This window comes from Dipodomys ordii, unplaced genomic scaffold, assembly GCF_000151885.1.
Source record: "Dipodomys ordii isolate 6190 unplaced genomic scaffold, Dord_2.0 Scaffold52, whole genome shotgun sequence".
NCBI classification, from domain to species: Eukaryota; Metazoa; Chordata; class Mammalia; order Rodentia; family Heteromyidae; genus Dipodomys; species Dipodomys ordii.
In genome coordinates, this window is record NW_012267268.1 from 1496437 (window position 1) to 1513854 (window position 17418).

The 17418-nt window shown below is 35.3% G+C and overlaps 1 protein-coding gene across 3 annotated transcripts in view; it reads left to right on the forward strand.

The window, feature by feature from the left end:
* Dpp10 (dipeptidyl-peptidase 10 (non-functional)) overlaps positions 1–17418 on the forward strand; it is a 1450850-nt gene that overhangs the window by 1284961 nt on the left and 148471 nt on the right. For all 3 annotated transcript variants that reach the window (XM_013020704.1, XM_013020703.1, XM_013020705.1), the window contains exons 6-7: positions 9255–9307; positions 9409–9490. In XM_013020704.1, the coding sequence (XP_012876158.1) occupies positions 9255–9307; positions 9409–9490 (135 nt within the window). The remainder of the gene's footprint in view (positions 1–9254; positions 9308–9408; positions 9491–17418) is intronic.

The window sequence follows — 17418 nt, forward strand, 5'->3', positions numbered from 1 at the left end:
CTGTCCAGGAGGGAAACAAATATTACCTGCTAGTAGCAGGAGAGAAAATAGTGAGTTGAGGACTGAGAATTAAAACACAGTATCAGGCTGCCATGGAAGAGCCAAGTGAATCAGGAATCTTCACAGCACTGATCACCAGGCCAATGCCTAAAGTCAGAGCTGCAGGTACTGTCATAGCTCTAGTGGCATAGAGAGAGTGTCATGACTCTTTCCTTCCAATTCCAACCAGTAGCTGCAGAATGGAGAACAGAACTCTGTTTGCAGAGGAGCAGGACAGGAAATGGGGCCAAGTTGTCAGACCCCTGAGGGGAGAACCAGACCTGAAGAACCAGAAACTGAAGTCTCCATGGGAAAGCCAGAATTCACAGATGAAGCTTATGCCTGGTCTAGACAGAGGCTGATATATCCGTGAGACTGACTCCTGTTATGGTCTGTATCAGCTTCCACTGAAGTGTAGGCCCAGAGATAACTAATATCCTCGAGGCTTTGAGACTCAGAGATTTCCTTCATCAAAACTACTACAATTTCAGGCAGCATAGACTGATATTCTGTGGTAGGACAGCTAAGAGGTAAAATCATTATGCCAGCAACTTGGTACCTGACCAACGAAGTCTAACACTGAGCAGATCCGAAGTCTAACACTGAGCAGATCCCAATGACCTCCTCTCCAGGCTTTCTTGCAGATGCTGGAGCCTTTTGTGTTCCAGTGCCAGGAAAGATATGTGATCAAAGTCTAGCAGACTTTCACTTCAGCTCCTATCACCTCTGGTGGGTTTCAGGAGTCTCAGGTAACAAGTCCCATGTCTCTGGTTAGCAGCCTGTGGCAGCATAAGTCTTCGTACTAACCTGTGTTGTCATTATCTGGGTTGTCTGAAAGCCACAACTTGACTTGTGGTCTCAGTGTTCACCTGTGTGACATTGGAGCCTGGGACTGGTCCATCCACTGTACCTCTGCATAGAACTGGGCAGATAGACTTTGACCAGATAGACTTTGGCTTATGGGAACAGAATACCCTTTCTCTGTATTCTATTTCTCTTTAAACAATACATCATAGTGCATGTGGGACAACTTTCATATAGAAATAATGACAAACAAGAAAAGACATGGGTAAGCAAGTCACAAATGAAGGAATTCAAGGAATTATAAACAATAACATGATAATCAAGCTGTCATGGCCAAACTACATTTGAATAATGGTGGGTGCTCTTGATTTTTTTTTTTGTTTTTTACTCTGATATTTGACAATATCAGAGTTCAAAACCAGATCCTCCCAATTGGTATGGCAAGCATTCTACAACACAATCCATGTGCCCTCTCAGTCTTTTACATTCTGCTAGTTATTGTTCAGGTAGTATCTTATGTTTTTTTATTTTTTATTTTTTTAATTGGGGGCCAGTCTTGGATAATGATCCTCCTACCTCGGACTGCCATACAACTGGGATTATGGACAAGTATTACCATGCCCAATTTTTTAAAAATATTTCACTCCAAAATAGCCCAATTGGTGGCATGGTTTTTATGATGTTGGAGAAGAGGAGTGAATGTTAGAGAGTTGAAAAGTGAACAAAAAGGAGAGAGGGACAAAGAAGCTTCTATCCTATGTACGAGTATAAATTCTTTTTAGGCTTTCTAAAAATAAAATGATGATAATATGAAACAAAATGTGAATATGTGCCTATAACCTGATTTATAAATTTTACTTCAAAGAGTATATAACCAAAGGTGTACATTACATTAGTATTGTATGGGGAAAGAATTATAAATAGTTAATAAATTACCATCCAGTTTTGAAAATTATATCTGAGATAAATCTACCTAATAGTCCTAAAAATCATCTAACATAGGTGAATATTGATTAATTTTAGGGGCATGGTGTTGTTAAAATAATTCAAAATCTCTTCAATCTATTATAAGAATTTTTCTTTCTGCCTGGTAGAAAGATGCATGAAGATATTAGTAAGCGAGCTGCAGTTGAAATAGAATGAGCTTTCAATAGTTGCACTTTCTGGCCCAACCTCAGGTAATAGCTAAGCATTTCCCACGAATATTGACCTTTAGTCTTCCTAACAAATAGTTGGATAGAAAATGGTCTCTCTATTTCCTTAGTGAGGATATTACTCAAGAATCTCATGGTAGGATTTGATTCTCTTGAAATGGAGAACAAATTTCTCACCAACACCTTTAAAAGAATGAAATTTCTTTAAAAACTCTTCCTGTCACATATCCGGCTCAGGAAATAGGGGCCTGAATAAATACTTCTGCATTGACACAGTAATTTATTCCTTTCCTTTCTAGTTTTAAAGCTAAGTAGAAACAAGTTTGAGTGTTTGTCTTTCATTCTGTTGTAAGTTTAGTTTATTTCTGCATTAATAAGCTAGAGAGAAAAGTAATTTATGGGCAGTGAAGCAATGATTATATTATATCAGTGTAAATTGGAAACTTACTGCTACTATCAGTAAGTGACCTTTAAATACTATGCAGGTTATCAAATCAGATTTTTTCAAATGATGGTAAATAGGAATAGTTTAATGTCAATGTATATGGGGGATGCTCATTTGCCTTAATTAGTGAAGAAAGCTGTTACATACAATATGTGATCACAAAGAGGGGCATTGTCAATGAGACTGTTAGCAATCCATCATGCTGAAAGTTATGTGTTAAAAATGCACCACTGAAAAACTGATACAAGAAAGCATCTTGAAAATTAATTGTGCATTATAGAAATCATCTAGTGAACTCTGCAAAGCCATTGAAAGGAAATTTTACTGTGTTATAATCAGTTTATTTAACTAACATGCTAATGTAGGAAATCATTTATTTTACTTACTTAAGTTTCCTATTGTGTAATAAAGGAGGTGGAGGGGAGGATGGGATGGGAAGCGGAAACAAAGGAGGAGGCTACAATGCTTGATAAGAAATGTACTCATTATCTTGCCCATGTAATTGTAACCCCTCTGTACAGTATTTTCAAAATTAAAAAAGAATACCATTTTTGTTCTGTCTTGTACTAACATTTAGACCATTTGAATTACATCCTGATCTACATATAATTTGAAAAATATATCCCAGGTTGTATTTGAGTCCTCAACTGTCCATTTTTCTTAAAAGAAATATATTAAATAAAATATTTACTGGGTGTGACAAATTGGATGCATATACATACAAAATATGTTGAATATATACAATAACATAATTTGTCACACTTTATTGTAGAAAGTTATTGGTAAAACATATTCCAACTCAGAATGTATGTGCTATAAATAATAAAAATTTCCAAAACAATATTATTTCCTTTCCCATTGGACTCTTACTAGATCCAAATAAATTAAGAAATAGTGTAAAAGCTTTGTAGCAAATAGCTGCTACATTTAATTGACAAGTATATTTTTAGAATAATAGATTTTGGCATAAATTTATCCTACTTTATAAGTACCAAAACTTTATCTTTCTCATTGGCATTCATTCATTTTACTCAAACTGGAGTATATTATCTGCTCTAGCTTTTATCAAGGGTGATCAAAGGAAACTACACTTCTTCTAACTTGTACATTAGGAAAATGGTACATGCATTCCTCCTTCCCTTTAACTGATATCAATTAGTTTTAGGACAAGTTTCATATTAACAAGTCAATTTACATGGGCAGTGCTTCTTGATCAAAATCATCCTTCTACCATTCTCCCTTCTCCACTGCCAGTTTTCCAAAGGACTATCACCAAATTGCCTTCGTAGAAAGGATAGACACTTTAGAGTCAATAAGAATTTGATTCTAATGTTGGCTATACTATGTATAAACATTGGATGTTGTAATCACAATCATCATAATGTTACAATGACTATTTAAAACGTTATTTAAACTACTATTAAATATTACTGCTAACTTTCATTCTTTCCTATATTAACGTTCTCTTTCTAGCAATCCTTGTTGAATGATCACAAAGCTTTTTTTGTTGATCCATTCATCTAGTGAGGGGCATCTGGGTTGGTTCCATATCTTAGCTATGGTAAATAATGTACAATAAACATAGTTGTGCCAGTAGCTTTAGTGTGGTCTTGTTTGTGATCATTTGGGTAAATGCCCACAAAGTGGGATTGCTGGGTCATAGGGGAGCTCTATGTAGAGTCTTTTGAGGAACCTCCATACTGCTTTCCAAAGTGGCTGAACAAGTTTACACTTCCACCAACAGAGCAGTAGGGTTCCCTTCTGTCCACCTCCCCTCCAGCATTTGTTGTTATTAGAGCTCTTGATGATAGTCATTCTAACTGGGGTGAGGTGGTATCTCAATGTTGTTTGATTTGCATTTATTTTATGGCTAGAGAAGTTGAGCATTTCTTCATATGTCTATTGGCCATTCTTATTTCCTCTTCAGAGAAGTTTGTCTTTAAGTCTTTAGCCCACTTATTTATTGGGAAGTTGTTTCTTTGAGGATTTGTTTTGGGGGGATTTAGTTTTTTGAGTTCCCAGTATATATTAGATAAGTGACCTTTATACATTGTGTGGCTAGAGAAGATTTTCTCCCAATCCATGGGTTTTCTATGGATCTTGTTAGCTATGTCCTTTGCCATGCAGAAGTTCTGCAGCTTCAAAACTATGCCTCCAACAGAAAGAATGACATTGCCCCATTTGTTAGGAAATGGATAGACTTGGAGAAAATTATATTAAGTGAAGTAAGCCAGTCCCAAAAAATATAGGTCCCATGGTTTCCCTTATTTGAAATCATTAGTACATGTCTAGGACAAGCAGAAAAGGTCAAAAGCTACGTACTTATGACCAGAAAAGATGATGTTAAGTGAAATGAACCAAAAGATAGGGAGATAAGTGTTTTTTTTTCTTTTTTGCTATTGTTTCTAACATATTTATAATGTACCATGTGATTTTTTTGTTGCTTTGTATGTCCCTTCCCCATAGTATAACCTCTGTTTTCACTGTATTTGATGGCAGTCTAATTTGGGGAGGGGAAGGGAAGAAAATGTTTAATTAGGGATACAGGCTGACCCATTGTAACAATGAGATGTACAAAACATTATGTTGAAATATAAACTTTACATTTTAGGTGGGGTGGAAGGGAAGTGTAGTTGTGGAGAGGGGAGGGAAGGGATGGTAGGGAAAAACAAAGGAGGAGGCAACAATGCTTGATAGGAAATGCACTCATTACCTTGCTCATGTAACTGTAACCTCTCTGAACAGTATTTTTCATTAAAAAACATATTAAAAGAAAGATTTTTTCAAAAGAGACATGTTAAATTGAAATTTCAAAAGCCAACTGTATAATTTTGTGGATCGTATTGATGGTACCAAATTCTCCTACCACAGGGCTCCAGTCCTTCACTGCATTATAAAGACAAATCTGTCAAACAAGAGGGTCAGGACTCCTTGTTCTCCAAGGGCATCTCATTATCCTAGAGAAAATTTGGCTTCATGTGTGACCAACTTCCAAGGGAAATCTACCCAACACCCCATCTCCACCCCTGCACCTGTGTCTTGAGTTCTCTTACTGGTATCCATATATAAATTCTATAGATTCAGGATCCCTTTCTCACAGTTCAGTTTGCCTCACTGTTTGATTCAATGGAAAATCCATAATCTTATTTCAAATATTCTCTAGGTCATGGAAAGAAATGCTATTTATATTAATTCAGCAGTTTAACTGCATTTCAGAAAAAGCTTTGGCATAAAAGATACAAACGTCTGGTTGGAGGATGAAAACCCAGACATGTCTTAAATAATAACTTGTATTCTAAGAGAAAATAAGGTGAGGGTGATGATCAAAAAGGAGGGATCTACATGTTTAATTTCATAAATTAGATACGTTTCTAAAACAAAATCTTGCTTAACTGCAGTGATCACCATTAATTCCTGTGTATTCCTGACAATAATTTTTTAAATGGTAGCTTAATTGGTCCTTTGGGAATGAATCCTTTGCAAAGCCAATGTCATGTTTCATGTACTAGCTTTCAGAAAGATTCTGTGCAGATAAATTTAGTTATAATGGGGACTATAAGTAGATATCCATGCAGTCAGATTGTGGCTCTGTTTCCTACTTAAAATTTAAGTTGGAGCATTGTATAGATTTTTCACGTGAATTGTGAATGATAATATCTACTTCTTGAGATTGATTTAAACAAAAAAAAGTATGAATTATATTAAACAACAGTATGACCTGGGCTTGTGGCCTCACATCTGTAATCCTAGGTACTCAGGAAATTCATATCTGGAAGATCATGATTTGAAGCCAACAAAAAGCAGGGATGGAGGCATGGCTCAAGTGATAGAGCACCAGCCAAGGAAGCAAACCAAATGACCATGAGGTTCTGAATTCAAACTCTGGTCCAGAGAAAAAAGGAGTCATTAATATCTAGATGCTCTATTTAACCACTGCTGTTAGAGCTGGAAATGTAACTCACTAGTAGAGGATCTATAGAAGATTCTTGGTTTGATTCCTAGTTCCTCAACACATGAAAAATGTAGAAATTTAGCTATATTTCAACTATCATTTCCATTGATACTTAAATCAACTATTACTTTTGAAATAAAGCAATCTTGAAACTAAAGAGATTAATCACTATAGTGATTAATGTATTAGGATGTCTATAACATCCTAATTTATTGGTACAAAACTACTCCATGCTAGGAGTTCTTAGGTGATGGTTCTTAGTATTGTCACTCCAACTGATCATAAGCTCCTTGAGGACAGAATTCACACTGATCATAGGCTTGGCATTTGGCAAGGTGCCTGATGGTTGAGAATGAACATGATGTGCAATGTTCATTTATATACTGGCACACAACATATAGGAGTCACTACAATTATCAAGTATACTCATCTTTTAATATATTTAATATATTAATATAAGAAAGTGATAGTCCATGTGTAATCTGTATCAAGGAGCTTGTTAAACAAACATTTGTTAAATAAATGAATATTGCTAATATTCATTTCATATTATACTTTCATTGTGTTCACCTCTCAGCAGACTTTACAAAAGTCATCTTTTCTTCTTCTAGATTATATTGTACAATTAGTAGGTTACCAGTGCAGAATACACATGACACTTCTGTACTGGCAAATGTCTTTTTGCTTAGATTTACTTGTTACCTCATATCAAGACTCTGGGTGCATTGTGCTCGCTTTCTCAACTCAGAAGGTTCAGATCTGAGGATCACAGTTTAAAACTAGCTAGGGCAGAAAATTCTCTGACACTCTTTTCTCCAATTAGCAACCAAAAAGTCAGAAGTGGTACAGCTAAGCAACTTCCTCCAGGCCCTGAGTTCAAGATCCAGGACCATCCCTTCCCCAAAAAATGTCATGGGAGATTAACACATGATACAGTTCTTTGTATCCACCATAATAAATCTAAGTTTTAAAATTTATAGTTGATACAGTTGGAATCTTATAGAATACAACATGAATACATACATTGACACTAATAGAAATGACTTCTCCTTTATAATCTTTTAAGTAAAGGCGATCTCAGATTTGAAATGTTCCAAAAAGAATCAGATAACAAAGCCTCATTGTGAAACACAATACTGTAAAATAGAGTGAGAAGGTTTGAATTTCATTGTAAAGAAAGAATGCAAATGATACTTTGCCAAATAGGTGGCATTCATGCTTAATTGAAGCTATTATTGCAGTGAGAAGAAATAACAATTTTACTTCAAGGGAGTGTTAATTGACAGTATTATAATATGTGTGCATTGTATGCACTATAGGAAAGAAAAGATGCTTTTATGAAAGTATAATGAAAATGAAGGTATCTATATAAATCCAAGAAATAATACTATAACAATATAGCTAATTAAACAGGTCTTTTACCATATTCACATAGCTTCAGAGAGAAACAATTTTGGGTGACATAGTAACATGCTTACCATTTCTCTCCTAATGTACTCTTCCTAGTTTCCTCATTTTCTTTATATCCCACTGTTCCATCGTATCTACTTAGTAAGAACTAAAACATACAGGTATTTTTGCATTATTGGTTAACATCCTGGGTTTGAGTTTCTCATCCTGCCATGGATGCTTTGATTTTTGAAGGAATTATTTTAAAAGAAATAAGAATGTTACCTAGCCTTGTAGGTTACTCTTGTAATCCCAGCTACTCTGGAGATGGAGATTTAAAAGATTTAATTTCAATGTCTGGATCAATAATTTGCAAAGTCCTCTCTAAATCAATAAGTTGGTTGTTGTGTTCTGTAACTACTTCAGAGGCAGAAAGTAGGGAGCTTGCTGTCTGAGGCTAGCCCTGAGGAAGTGTGAGACCCTATCCAATTAATGACTAAAGCAAAAGGCTAAAAACATTGCTCAAATGAGCTCAAACTTCATTACTGTTTTAAAAAAAGAAAAAAAAATAAAGGAAAAACAGAAGTACTAAAAAGACAGTACTAAAATGTGTGGTAGATTACTTATTTGAAAGCAACCATTTAACTTAAAGTTTAAACCATTGCTAGGAAAGGGTAGAGGTTATTTGTATTCATGGAAAAGCACTTCCACAAGAAGGAGTCTATCCTGATCAGACTCATTGTTCCAGAAATGACAGTTGCATGATACATATAAACATGACATGATTTGAGATAGCATGGAGGACTCAAAGGTAGGACACACCTGCACCTGCCAACATTGTCACAGGAAAAGAGACAGACCTATATTGGTGTAATTCATATTACAGAGCACGAAGCATTCTAAGCATCTTCTAGAAAAGTAGGAGAGCAATAGACTTCAAGGAGGTGTCAGCATGAGTTTCACTGGGGGGATTGGAAAAGTGGGAGGGGTCTTCCCACCTCGGTGAAGGTGAGATATCAGAAGGAAAATGGAAGCACAGGATATACAGAGGATCCACTGAACTTCATTCCAGGGTTTACTAGGTGACGTGAAGGGTTGGAGGATAAGGGTTAAAGAACATTGAATAGGTGAAACAGCACTGTCTTGGTATGTCAAATGGAGGGAACCATTGGTGTATTATTGTGTAATCAATACAGAGACCCTGAAAATTTTGACCAAGAAAAAATATACTGTTGGGTAGAGAAGATGTGAAGTGGTACTGATGATCAGAAGACAAGGCACAAAAGAAGGAGTAAACCCTGTAGTGGAATATTTTGTGTTCTGATTTCTTCCAGACACTTATTTCTACATTTTACCGGAAATATAAATATATACATATATATATGTGTGTGTGTACTTATGTTTGTGTATGTATATAAATGAATTCTTAATACCAAACGATGATAGATAACTCTACTCTTTCTTATTTCAGATTTTCCATTATTCATATACTGCTTCCTATGTGATTTACAACATACACACTAAGTAAGTTCTTTGACATTCTGTTTTCTATGAGGAATTGTCAAGCTACATTGTTTTTGCAGATGCCATATTGTTCATGTAAACTTATTTACTCTTTTTCCAAGGGAAGTTTGGGAGTTAAATCCTCCAGAAGTGCAGGACTCCATCTTGCAGTACGCAGCTTGGGGTGTTCAAGGCCAACAGCTGGTAAGCATGGGTGGGAAGCGTGGCCATGGGGTGCTTTATGGGGTATTGAGTACCATTGTTTGCAAGGTAGATAGAGAAATCTAGTATTCTATTATATTCAGCATTTTCTCATTTCTATCTGACATAGTTACTGGCTAGATATTCTAGTTTACAGATGTTATTAATTATCACCAGTATGACTATCTAGTCAATAATGTAACCTAGAAGAAACACAAAATGACAAAGCCTACCTCTATATACTTTCCATTACCGAATAGTGTCAATTTTTGCTTAAAGTGCAAACAGTGTTATTTATTTTTGTAGGATCAGACAGGGTAAGAAATTTAGAAAGAAGGGGCTGGGAAGGTGGCTCAGTGGTAGAGCACTTGCCTTGCATGCCTGAGGCCCTGTGTTCGATTCCTCAGCACCACATAAGCAAAAAAGAAAAAAGCTGGAAGCGGTGCTGTGGCTCAAGTGGTAGAGCACTAGCCTTGAGCTGAAGAGCTGAGGGACAGCACCCAGGCCCAGAGTTCAGGCCCCATGACTGGACCACCCCCCAAAACAAACAAAAAAAAATAGAAAGAAGTGCTGGACATTTTTAGAATTGTTTATATTATTATATCATTGTACAAAAGGCTTCAAATTAGCATGGCAGTTTATGAGTACAACTATTTTATATTCTTTTGAGAGATACCTTCATCAAATAAATCTTAATATTATCACAATGCAAAATAGAGTGCTACTGATGTACAAAAGAGGTTGAAACACAGTCATGCACCTGGTCATGTCTAATGGACCCATGCTGAAACTTTCTCCAGATAGTACCACTCAGCAGAGTAGAGTAGAGCTTAAATAGCTTTATGTGTAAGCTCAGTTTATTAAGATTGCTTACTTGATTTCTTTTCAATTATTATTGTTGTCATTGTTGTTATTGACTAGTTAAACAAAAGGGGGACAATTCCATAATTTAGGTTACTAGGATAATGCTTCTTGCTCAGTGTTACCCCTTTCATTTTTCTCCATCTTCCCTCTTCATTCCTTAACAGCAAATCATAATGTTCATTTTCTATATAATGTATATTGAATATAATGACTGAATTTGATTACTCTTCCTTCCTCCATTTCTCTTTCCCACCTTTACCCACTCTCCAAGCACATGTGTCTACTTCCTGGTGTTTGTTTTGATGAACAGTGAACAGTGCTTTAGTTGTTCAGGGGATTTACTCTACTTACTTGATTTCTAAACCATTCATCAGCTATATACACCCTTATCTGTCACTGTGGGAACATTCCCTTTGTTTCAGATCCTTACCAAGACTTAAAGCATCACCAGTATGACTACTGGCATGAGACTTATCTCATGATAGTAAATGGCATTTACTATTTCCTTTAGGTAGGGGAACTTTTGTTAGAGTTATTGGCTCTTGTGTTGTCTCATATGAGAAACCTATTAATACATTTGATCTAGTCTTTTGTTTGTCACCTTTTATTTTTTAAAGGGTTTATTGTATATGTTGCATTGGACCTAAGCCCATAAAATAATTGACTGGATTTTTCTCTCACATTCTTGTTTCATTTCTCCAATCAATCAGTATGATATTTCTGTAAAGGTATATTCAGTTCTGTGGTAATATTCTCCATCTACTATTCATTTTATTTCTGTTCCCCCCTTTAATCATTGTTGCAATTTTAATGTAGATTTTATTATGACCTTTTTAAACATGCATAAAAAGATGGGTTCCTCTCTTGTTCTCTTTTTTTTTTTTATCCCATCCATCTCCCACTGGACTCATCTCCAAACAGTCCTCATTTTATGTCCAAGACCTTTGTTTTATTTTAAAATTTTCATATAGGAAAACCAGCTATTTTTTCTATATCTGGATTATTTTAACCTGCAGTTCCAACCATTTTCTGAAAATAACATATATTTGTGCTTCTTTATGTCTGAATAATATTCCGTAGTGAATATATACTACATTCTTTATCCATTCATCTGTTGAGTGGCACTTCAGCTGATATCACAGCTTGGTTGTTGTGAATAGTGCTGGGAATGGCATATGTGTATCTCTATTATCTCGATTATATGCTGAGTTGATTTCTGTGGATACATGCCAAGATCATATGATAGTTGTACTTTTAGTTTTTTGAGAAACCTGCATACTTATTGCCATAGTTTCCTTTGTTCAGCTCTTTCTTTTCTTCTGGTTGGGTGTTTGCTTAAGATACTTTCTTTTGTTTTATTTTGTGTTGTTTTCTGGATATCCTTGGGTTTCAGTTCAAAGCTCCATGCTTGACAGGCTGTTATTCTACCACTTATGCCATACCTTTAGACATTTTTGAATTATTTTCTGATAGACTTAACATTTTTCCATAGCCAGCCTGAATTTCAGTCCTCCCACTTATGACTCCTGCCATGACAGCGATGTTTTGCTTCATCTGCTGAGATGGGACTCGAGAATATTTTGCCTTTTTTTCCCTTGCACTCTAATATTTCTTTACTTAGTTTCCTGTGTAGCTGGGATAATAGACCTATATCATGGTGTCCAGCTTTTGATTAAGTTGAGACCTCATGATTTTTTTTTCTGTTTGGCCTGGAGCCATGATCCTCCTGTTGTCTGCTTCCTGAGTACTTATGGTAAGAGGCATGGGCCCAGTACTTGATTACCACTCCATTGATAACTTACTACTCTACCTGGTCCCTAGCTGCATGTGTTATCTGTTGACTCTGTTTTCTTTATCTGGATTATCTATATCTGGGAATACTGGGTTTATCCACGTCTGGAAACATCTGTGTCTTTATTAAAAGGAGACTCCATATCTTGCTGGAACAGTCTCAAAGTTTCAATTTTCACTTGAAATGAATTTTGGCTCTTCATGTCTTTTTAGTCATTAATATTAGTGTCAAAGTTGGCTTTCAATTTCCATTTCCCTTTTTGGAAATCTAAATGGCAAAACCTAATATCTGTATGTCAATTTGAGAAAAACTTTATGATAGTGAATCCTTATGCTCATGAACATTTTGCATATTTTAGGCATTTAGGATTTCCTCAATAGCTCAATCTAATTTTAAACTTTTCTACCAGATATTTGCACCTTATAATTTCAGTTGACATCTTAAATTCATGTGCATTCTTATTTTTTTTAAATGAATCTCTTTTGCCTAGTGCTGGTAGCTTACACCTAGATTTTAGTAAGCTGAGCTCTGGAGGATAATGTTTCAAAGCCAGCCTAGGCAGAAAATGCCTTTGAGACCCCACTTCCAATTAAACAGTAGATGGAATACTAGAGGCCTGGCTGTAGCAACAAAGTACCAAACAAGCACTAGACTCTAAGTTCAAGCCCTGCTACTGCCAGAAAAAAATATTTTTCTACTTGTAGAAGAAAAAATATATACTCAAGTTACATATTGATTGATTGAGATTTTGTGTGTGTGTGTGTGTGCATGAACATGCAAATATGCATGTTGATACTGGTACTGAACTCAAGGCATACCACTCTTGCTCATCTTCTGGTGCATTACCAAGTGAGCCATGCCTCTAGTCTGGCAGTATACTGGGTAATTGGAAATGAGGTCTCATCAATATTTCCTGCCCTGGGTGGTTTTGAATTCTGATCCTCCAGGTAGCTACCCGAGTAGGTAGAATTATAGGTGTGAACTATCAGCATCTGGATGATTTTTAAATAAAATAATTATAATGATATTGGTGTAGCTATGTTTAGTTTATTTGTAAACAGAATATTTTAAAGGATTGATGATATGGGTAAATTATATTTGAATGTCCATATCACAAGAAGCTGTAAATAAACACATATTTATTAAATGATAATTCTTTTGATTGGAAAATGTTCTGTCCTAGAACAAATGCTGAACGGAAGAAGCCAGAAATGGACTCTGTCTGAGTGGCTAGTGGGCTTGGACAAGTCATTTTAAAATAAATACTTCCTCTTCATCATGTGTGACAGTATTTGACTCTGATTCTGAGCCTAGGCTATTTAAAATATTATATTGTGCTATTTTAAAAAATAATTACATTCTTTATTTTCATTGTGATAAAGTGGGATAGATAAGATTGGCTATGGAAGTTTATAAAAAGTTAAGAGGATTTTCATTCATTTAAAAAACATACATAGCTTGTCCCTCTGAAACATTAAGACTGAGATTTGATGACCAAGATTTAAAACAAGTACAGAAGAGTTTTTTCTGGAATGAGCTAATAAAAAGCTGAAACTAGATGTGCAGGTCGGGGGGTGGGGGCAGTGGGCTTGGGTTTGAGTCATAGTCTTGGCAAACACACACACACACACACACACACACACACACACACACAAACACAGTTCCTTCAAACCATATAGACATAATATCTAGAAAATATGGTGACTATATGACTTAGTTGTAGCAAATGGATTTATTTAAAATATATGATTTGGAGGGCTGACTGAAGCTAAGGCATTAGAAGCATCAAGACTCTGCCTTCATCTGATCATACAAATAATATTTATTGAAATGAACTCCAAGAAATGAAAACAAAAGTTTTTTTTTAATTTTTGTGTTGTTTTTATTTTCTTTCCTTTTTGTTCTGTTTGTTTATCTGTCTTTGGGAGAGTAAAGAGAGGCACAGAAATGGAGGGGTAAAGGGTGAACAAATTCAGCAATGGTTCTTACTGGAAACTATGTTAAAAATGAACTATACAACTTATGGAGGGGAATGGGAGGACAAAACTAGGAGGGAACAAGGGAAGGGGTGATATTGTTCATAAAGAAACTTACTCTTTATGTGGCTTATGTAAATGTACATCACTTTTATAACAACAAGAAGAATCTGTCTCCACACCCAGCCAACAATTAGACAAGTACATATGTAACTATTGGGTACTCTAGAATCTGTTGAAAGTTTTGACTGCCATGGGGAAGTTTAGATATTAATTCATCACTAGTTTCAGTTGATTCTTTGTTCTTGGCTCAGCAGCACACACTTAGCCACCCATGATCAAACCCAGGCCCGTGGCAGGCATCTCTCCACAGGTTCCTGGTACATGCTTGCAGCTTGTGAGACTCAGAATGGTCAGAGGATCCTCATCCAAATGTTGGAGAGTCATGTTCTTATTGCTGATTAACCCTTCTTGGTTATGAGGTTTCAGACCCAAGAGCAACTGACTATTATTCCCATTGATCCCCTACCATCATTACAAGTCCTACTCCCTGCTTAGCTAAAGTCTGTTCCAGCATATTGGAAAGACCAGTTCCCTTCCCCATTTCCAGTTTTTTTCTTTTCTCCTTTTTGAAGCTATCCATTGCATAATGAGACAATCAAAATTAACTGTAGAGATAAGAACTCTACAGTGCATGCATGCCAAAGGAAAGACACAGGTTCAGGGGGGAACCTTAAGCTTGTTTTAGAGGTATCAACAATCTCAACATGAGGATATCCTATAATAACAAAGAAATAAAACATAACAAAATAAAGTATGTAACTGCAAACCATAGGAGAAACTTTAATTTCAAAGGGTTAATTTCAAGAAATACAAGGTAACTGGAAGGATGGCATTTACAGATAAAGAAGAAAAGATACTATTCCTGATGAATACCAGATATTAATAAACAAGACTGTAAAAAATCAACATGAAATATTCTAAAAAGTAAAAGAAAGGAAAGAACAAGATCTCAAAACAAATGGAAATAACAATAGAAAGAGCATCGCAACAAAAGTGTCCTGGAGCTGAAAAATTCAGTCATTGAACCGCAAAATCCACTGGAGGAATATAAGACAGATTGAGCAGGTAGAATAATCAGTGAACTCAAAATAAGGCAAATAAAATTATCAAGGCTCAGGAATATGAAGAAAATGAGAGTGTTTAGAAGTAAATAGAGCCTAAGGCACATTTGAGACATCAAATGGGCCAGCATACATCATGTAGGAATAGCAGAATGAGAAGAAAAATTCCAGAGATTATTGCAATGCATAAAGACCAACACTTCCTAAATTTGGTAAAAGGAAAAAAATATAAATGTCCAAGAAACTTAAAAAATTAGGATATACTATTAGATTCTTAACAAGAGCCTTTATAGTCTTAATTTCAAAAGGTATAGACAAAGAATCTTCCACATGAGAGGTAACATGTACAAAGAATTCTTAATAAGCGTATAAGTAGATTAGAATTAAATTGCTAAAATCAGAATTTAAATTGGGTCAACCCCAAATTATTACAAAATGGGATTATAAGCATTTGTGTACCAATACATTTGATCACTTTGATGAAATAAACAAGTTCCTTAAAAGGCAAAACCAAGCAAACAAAATCATGATGAAATGGAAAATAGACTTACAAATAAAATATTTGTAACTGATGGTGAATTCTCACAAATACTCAAGTTAGAAACACTATTTTTCTTCATATAAATTGAAACAGAGGGAACTTTTCCTGACTAAATTATGTGATTTTTAGCATTACCCAGATATCACAGCTAGAAAAAAAGATATTGCTGGAAAACTACAGACCAATATTCATTATAAGCTTTGGTCTAAAAGTTCTCAACCAAATATGAGCAAAAGAAATCAGCAATCTATTAGAAGGATGACTCAACATGATCTTGTGGGATTTATTCCTGGAACACATACGTAGATCAGCATAATTCATTAAATTAGTGGAATGAACAAAACCACATAATAGTCTAAATTGATGGAGACGCAGAATTTAACAACATTCAAATGAGGTTATTATACTCAATAAACTAAGAACTTAAGGACAGGACCTGAGCATAATAAAATCCATGTATAAAAAAGTCTGCATAATCATCTTATCAGTGGAGAAAGGCTGAAAATCTTCCTCTGTGGTCAGAAACAACACAAAAATACTCATCCGAATATTGGAAGACCTAATAAAAAGAATTCTGCAAGAAATAAAAGGCATCCCTTCTTAAAAGAAAAAAATTATATGTGAAGATAGATGATATGATCTTCTATGTAGAAAATGCTGATTCCAGAGTCTAAAACATTTTAGAACAAACACATTTACTAAGAAGCAGAAAAAGAAATTAACACAAGCAAGGCTTTAGTGATTCCTCTCCATCCCTACCCCCCAATCTTAGAGAGGCTGACAGGATTACAGTGTGGGGACAGCCCAGGCAGAAAAATCCACAAGATTCCTCCATAGCTAGGCACATTGACATATTCTATCATCCCAAGCTTTGTGGAAGGCTGGTTGGGAGGATTGCATTTTCAACCCTTGCTGGACAGGGAGTTATTGAGAATCTATGTCATATAAAACAAAAACGGAAAACATAAATAAATAAAGGTAGGCATGATGATATACTAGTCATCCCAGCTACAGCAAAATGTGTAAATAGGATTGTGGTCCAGGATGGCCTGGACAAAAAAAACAACAACAAATAAAACAAAAAAGTACTTTTCGTTTAATAACAAAAATCGAAAATAGCTGAGGGCATGGTGCAATTGCTAAAGTACCTGTTTAGAGCAAGATCTTAACTACAAACTCCAGTAACAATAAAAATAAATAAAATGTTATACAAAAGTTAAAAACACACATTGTAGAATACTTTTTAAGTTAGGACACATTTTTAAGAAGATGTGTTCATCTAATTCTGTTGCCATGAAGGAGAGGATTTTGATTATCAGGAAAACTTATGATTAGAACATTTGTACTATCATTAAATCCGCACCACAAGCCCAGTTTCTCTTTGGCTTTGTGATTTTGGGAGTATTGCAAACATTTATTTTAAGGAATTGACTCATTTAGTTCTGGGCAAGTCCTTTATCTGTGGAAATACTGCAGCACCCCAAGGTTTGGAACAGTTATTTGTACTGTCTTGTATTTGAAATCTATCAAGTATGCTGGAAGTTAGGCAACTAAGAAGGATTTTTTTCAAAAATTTTCTTTTTTATTATTATTAATAAGTTTTTTCTATTGTGAAAATACCATAAAGAGGGGTT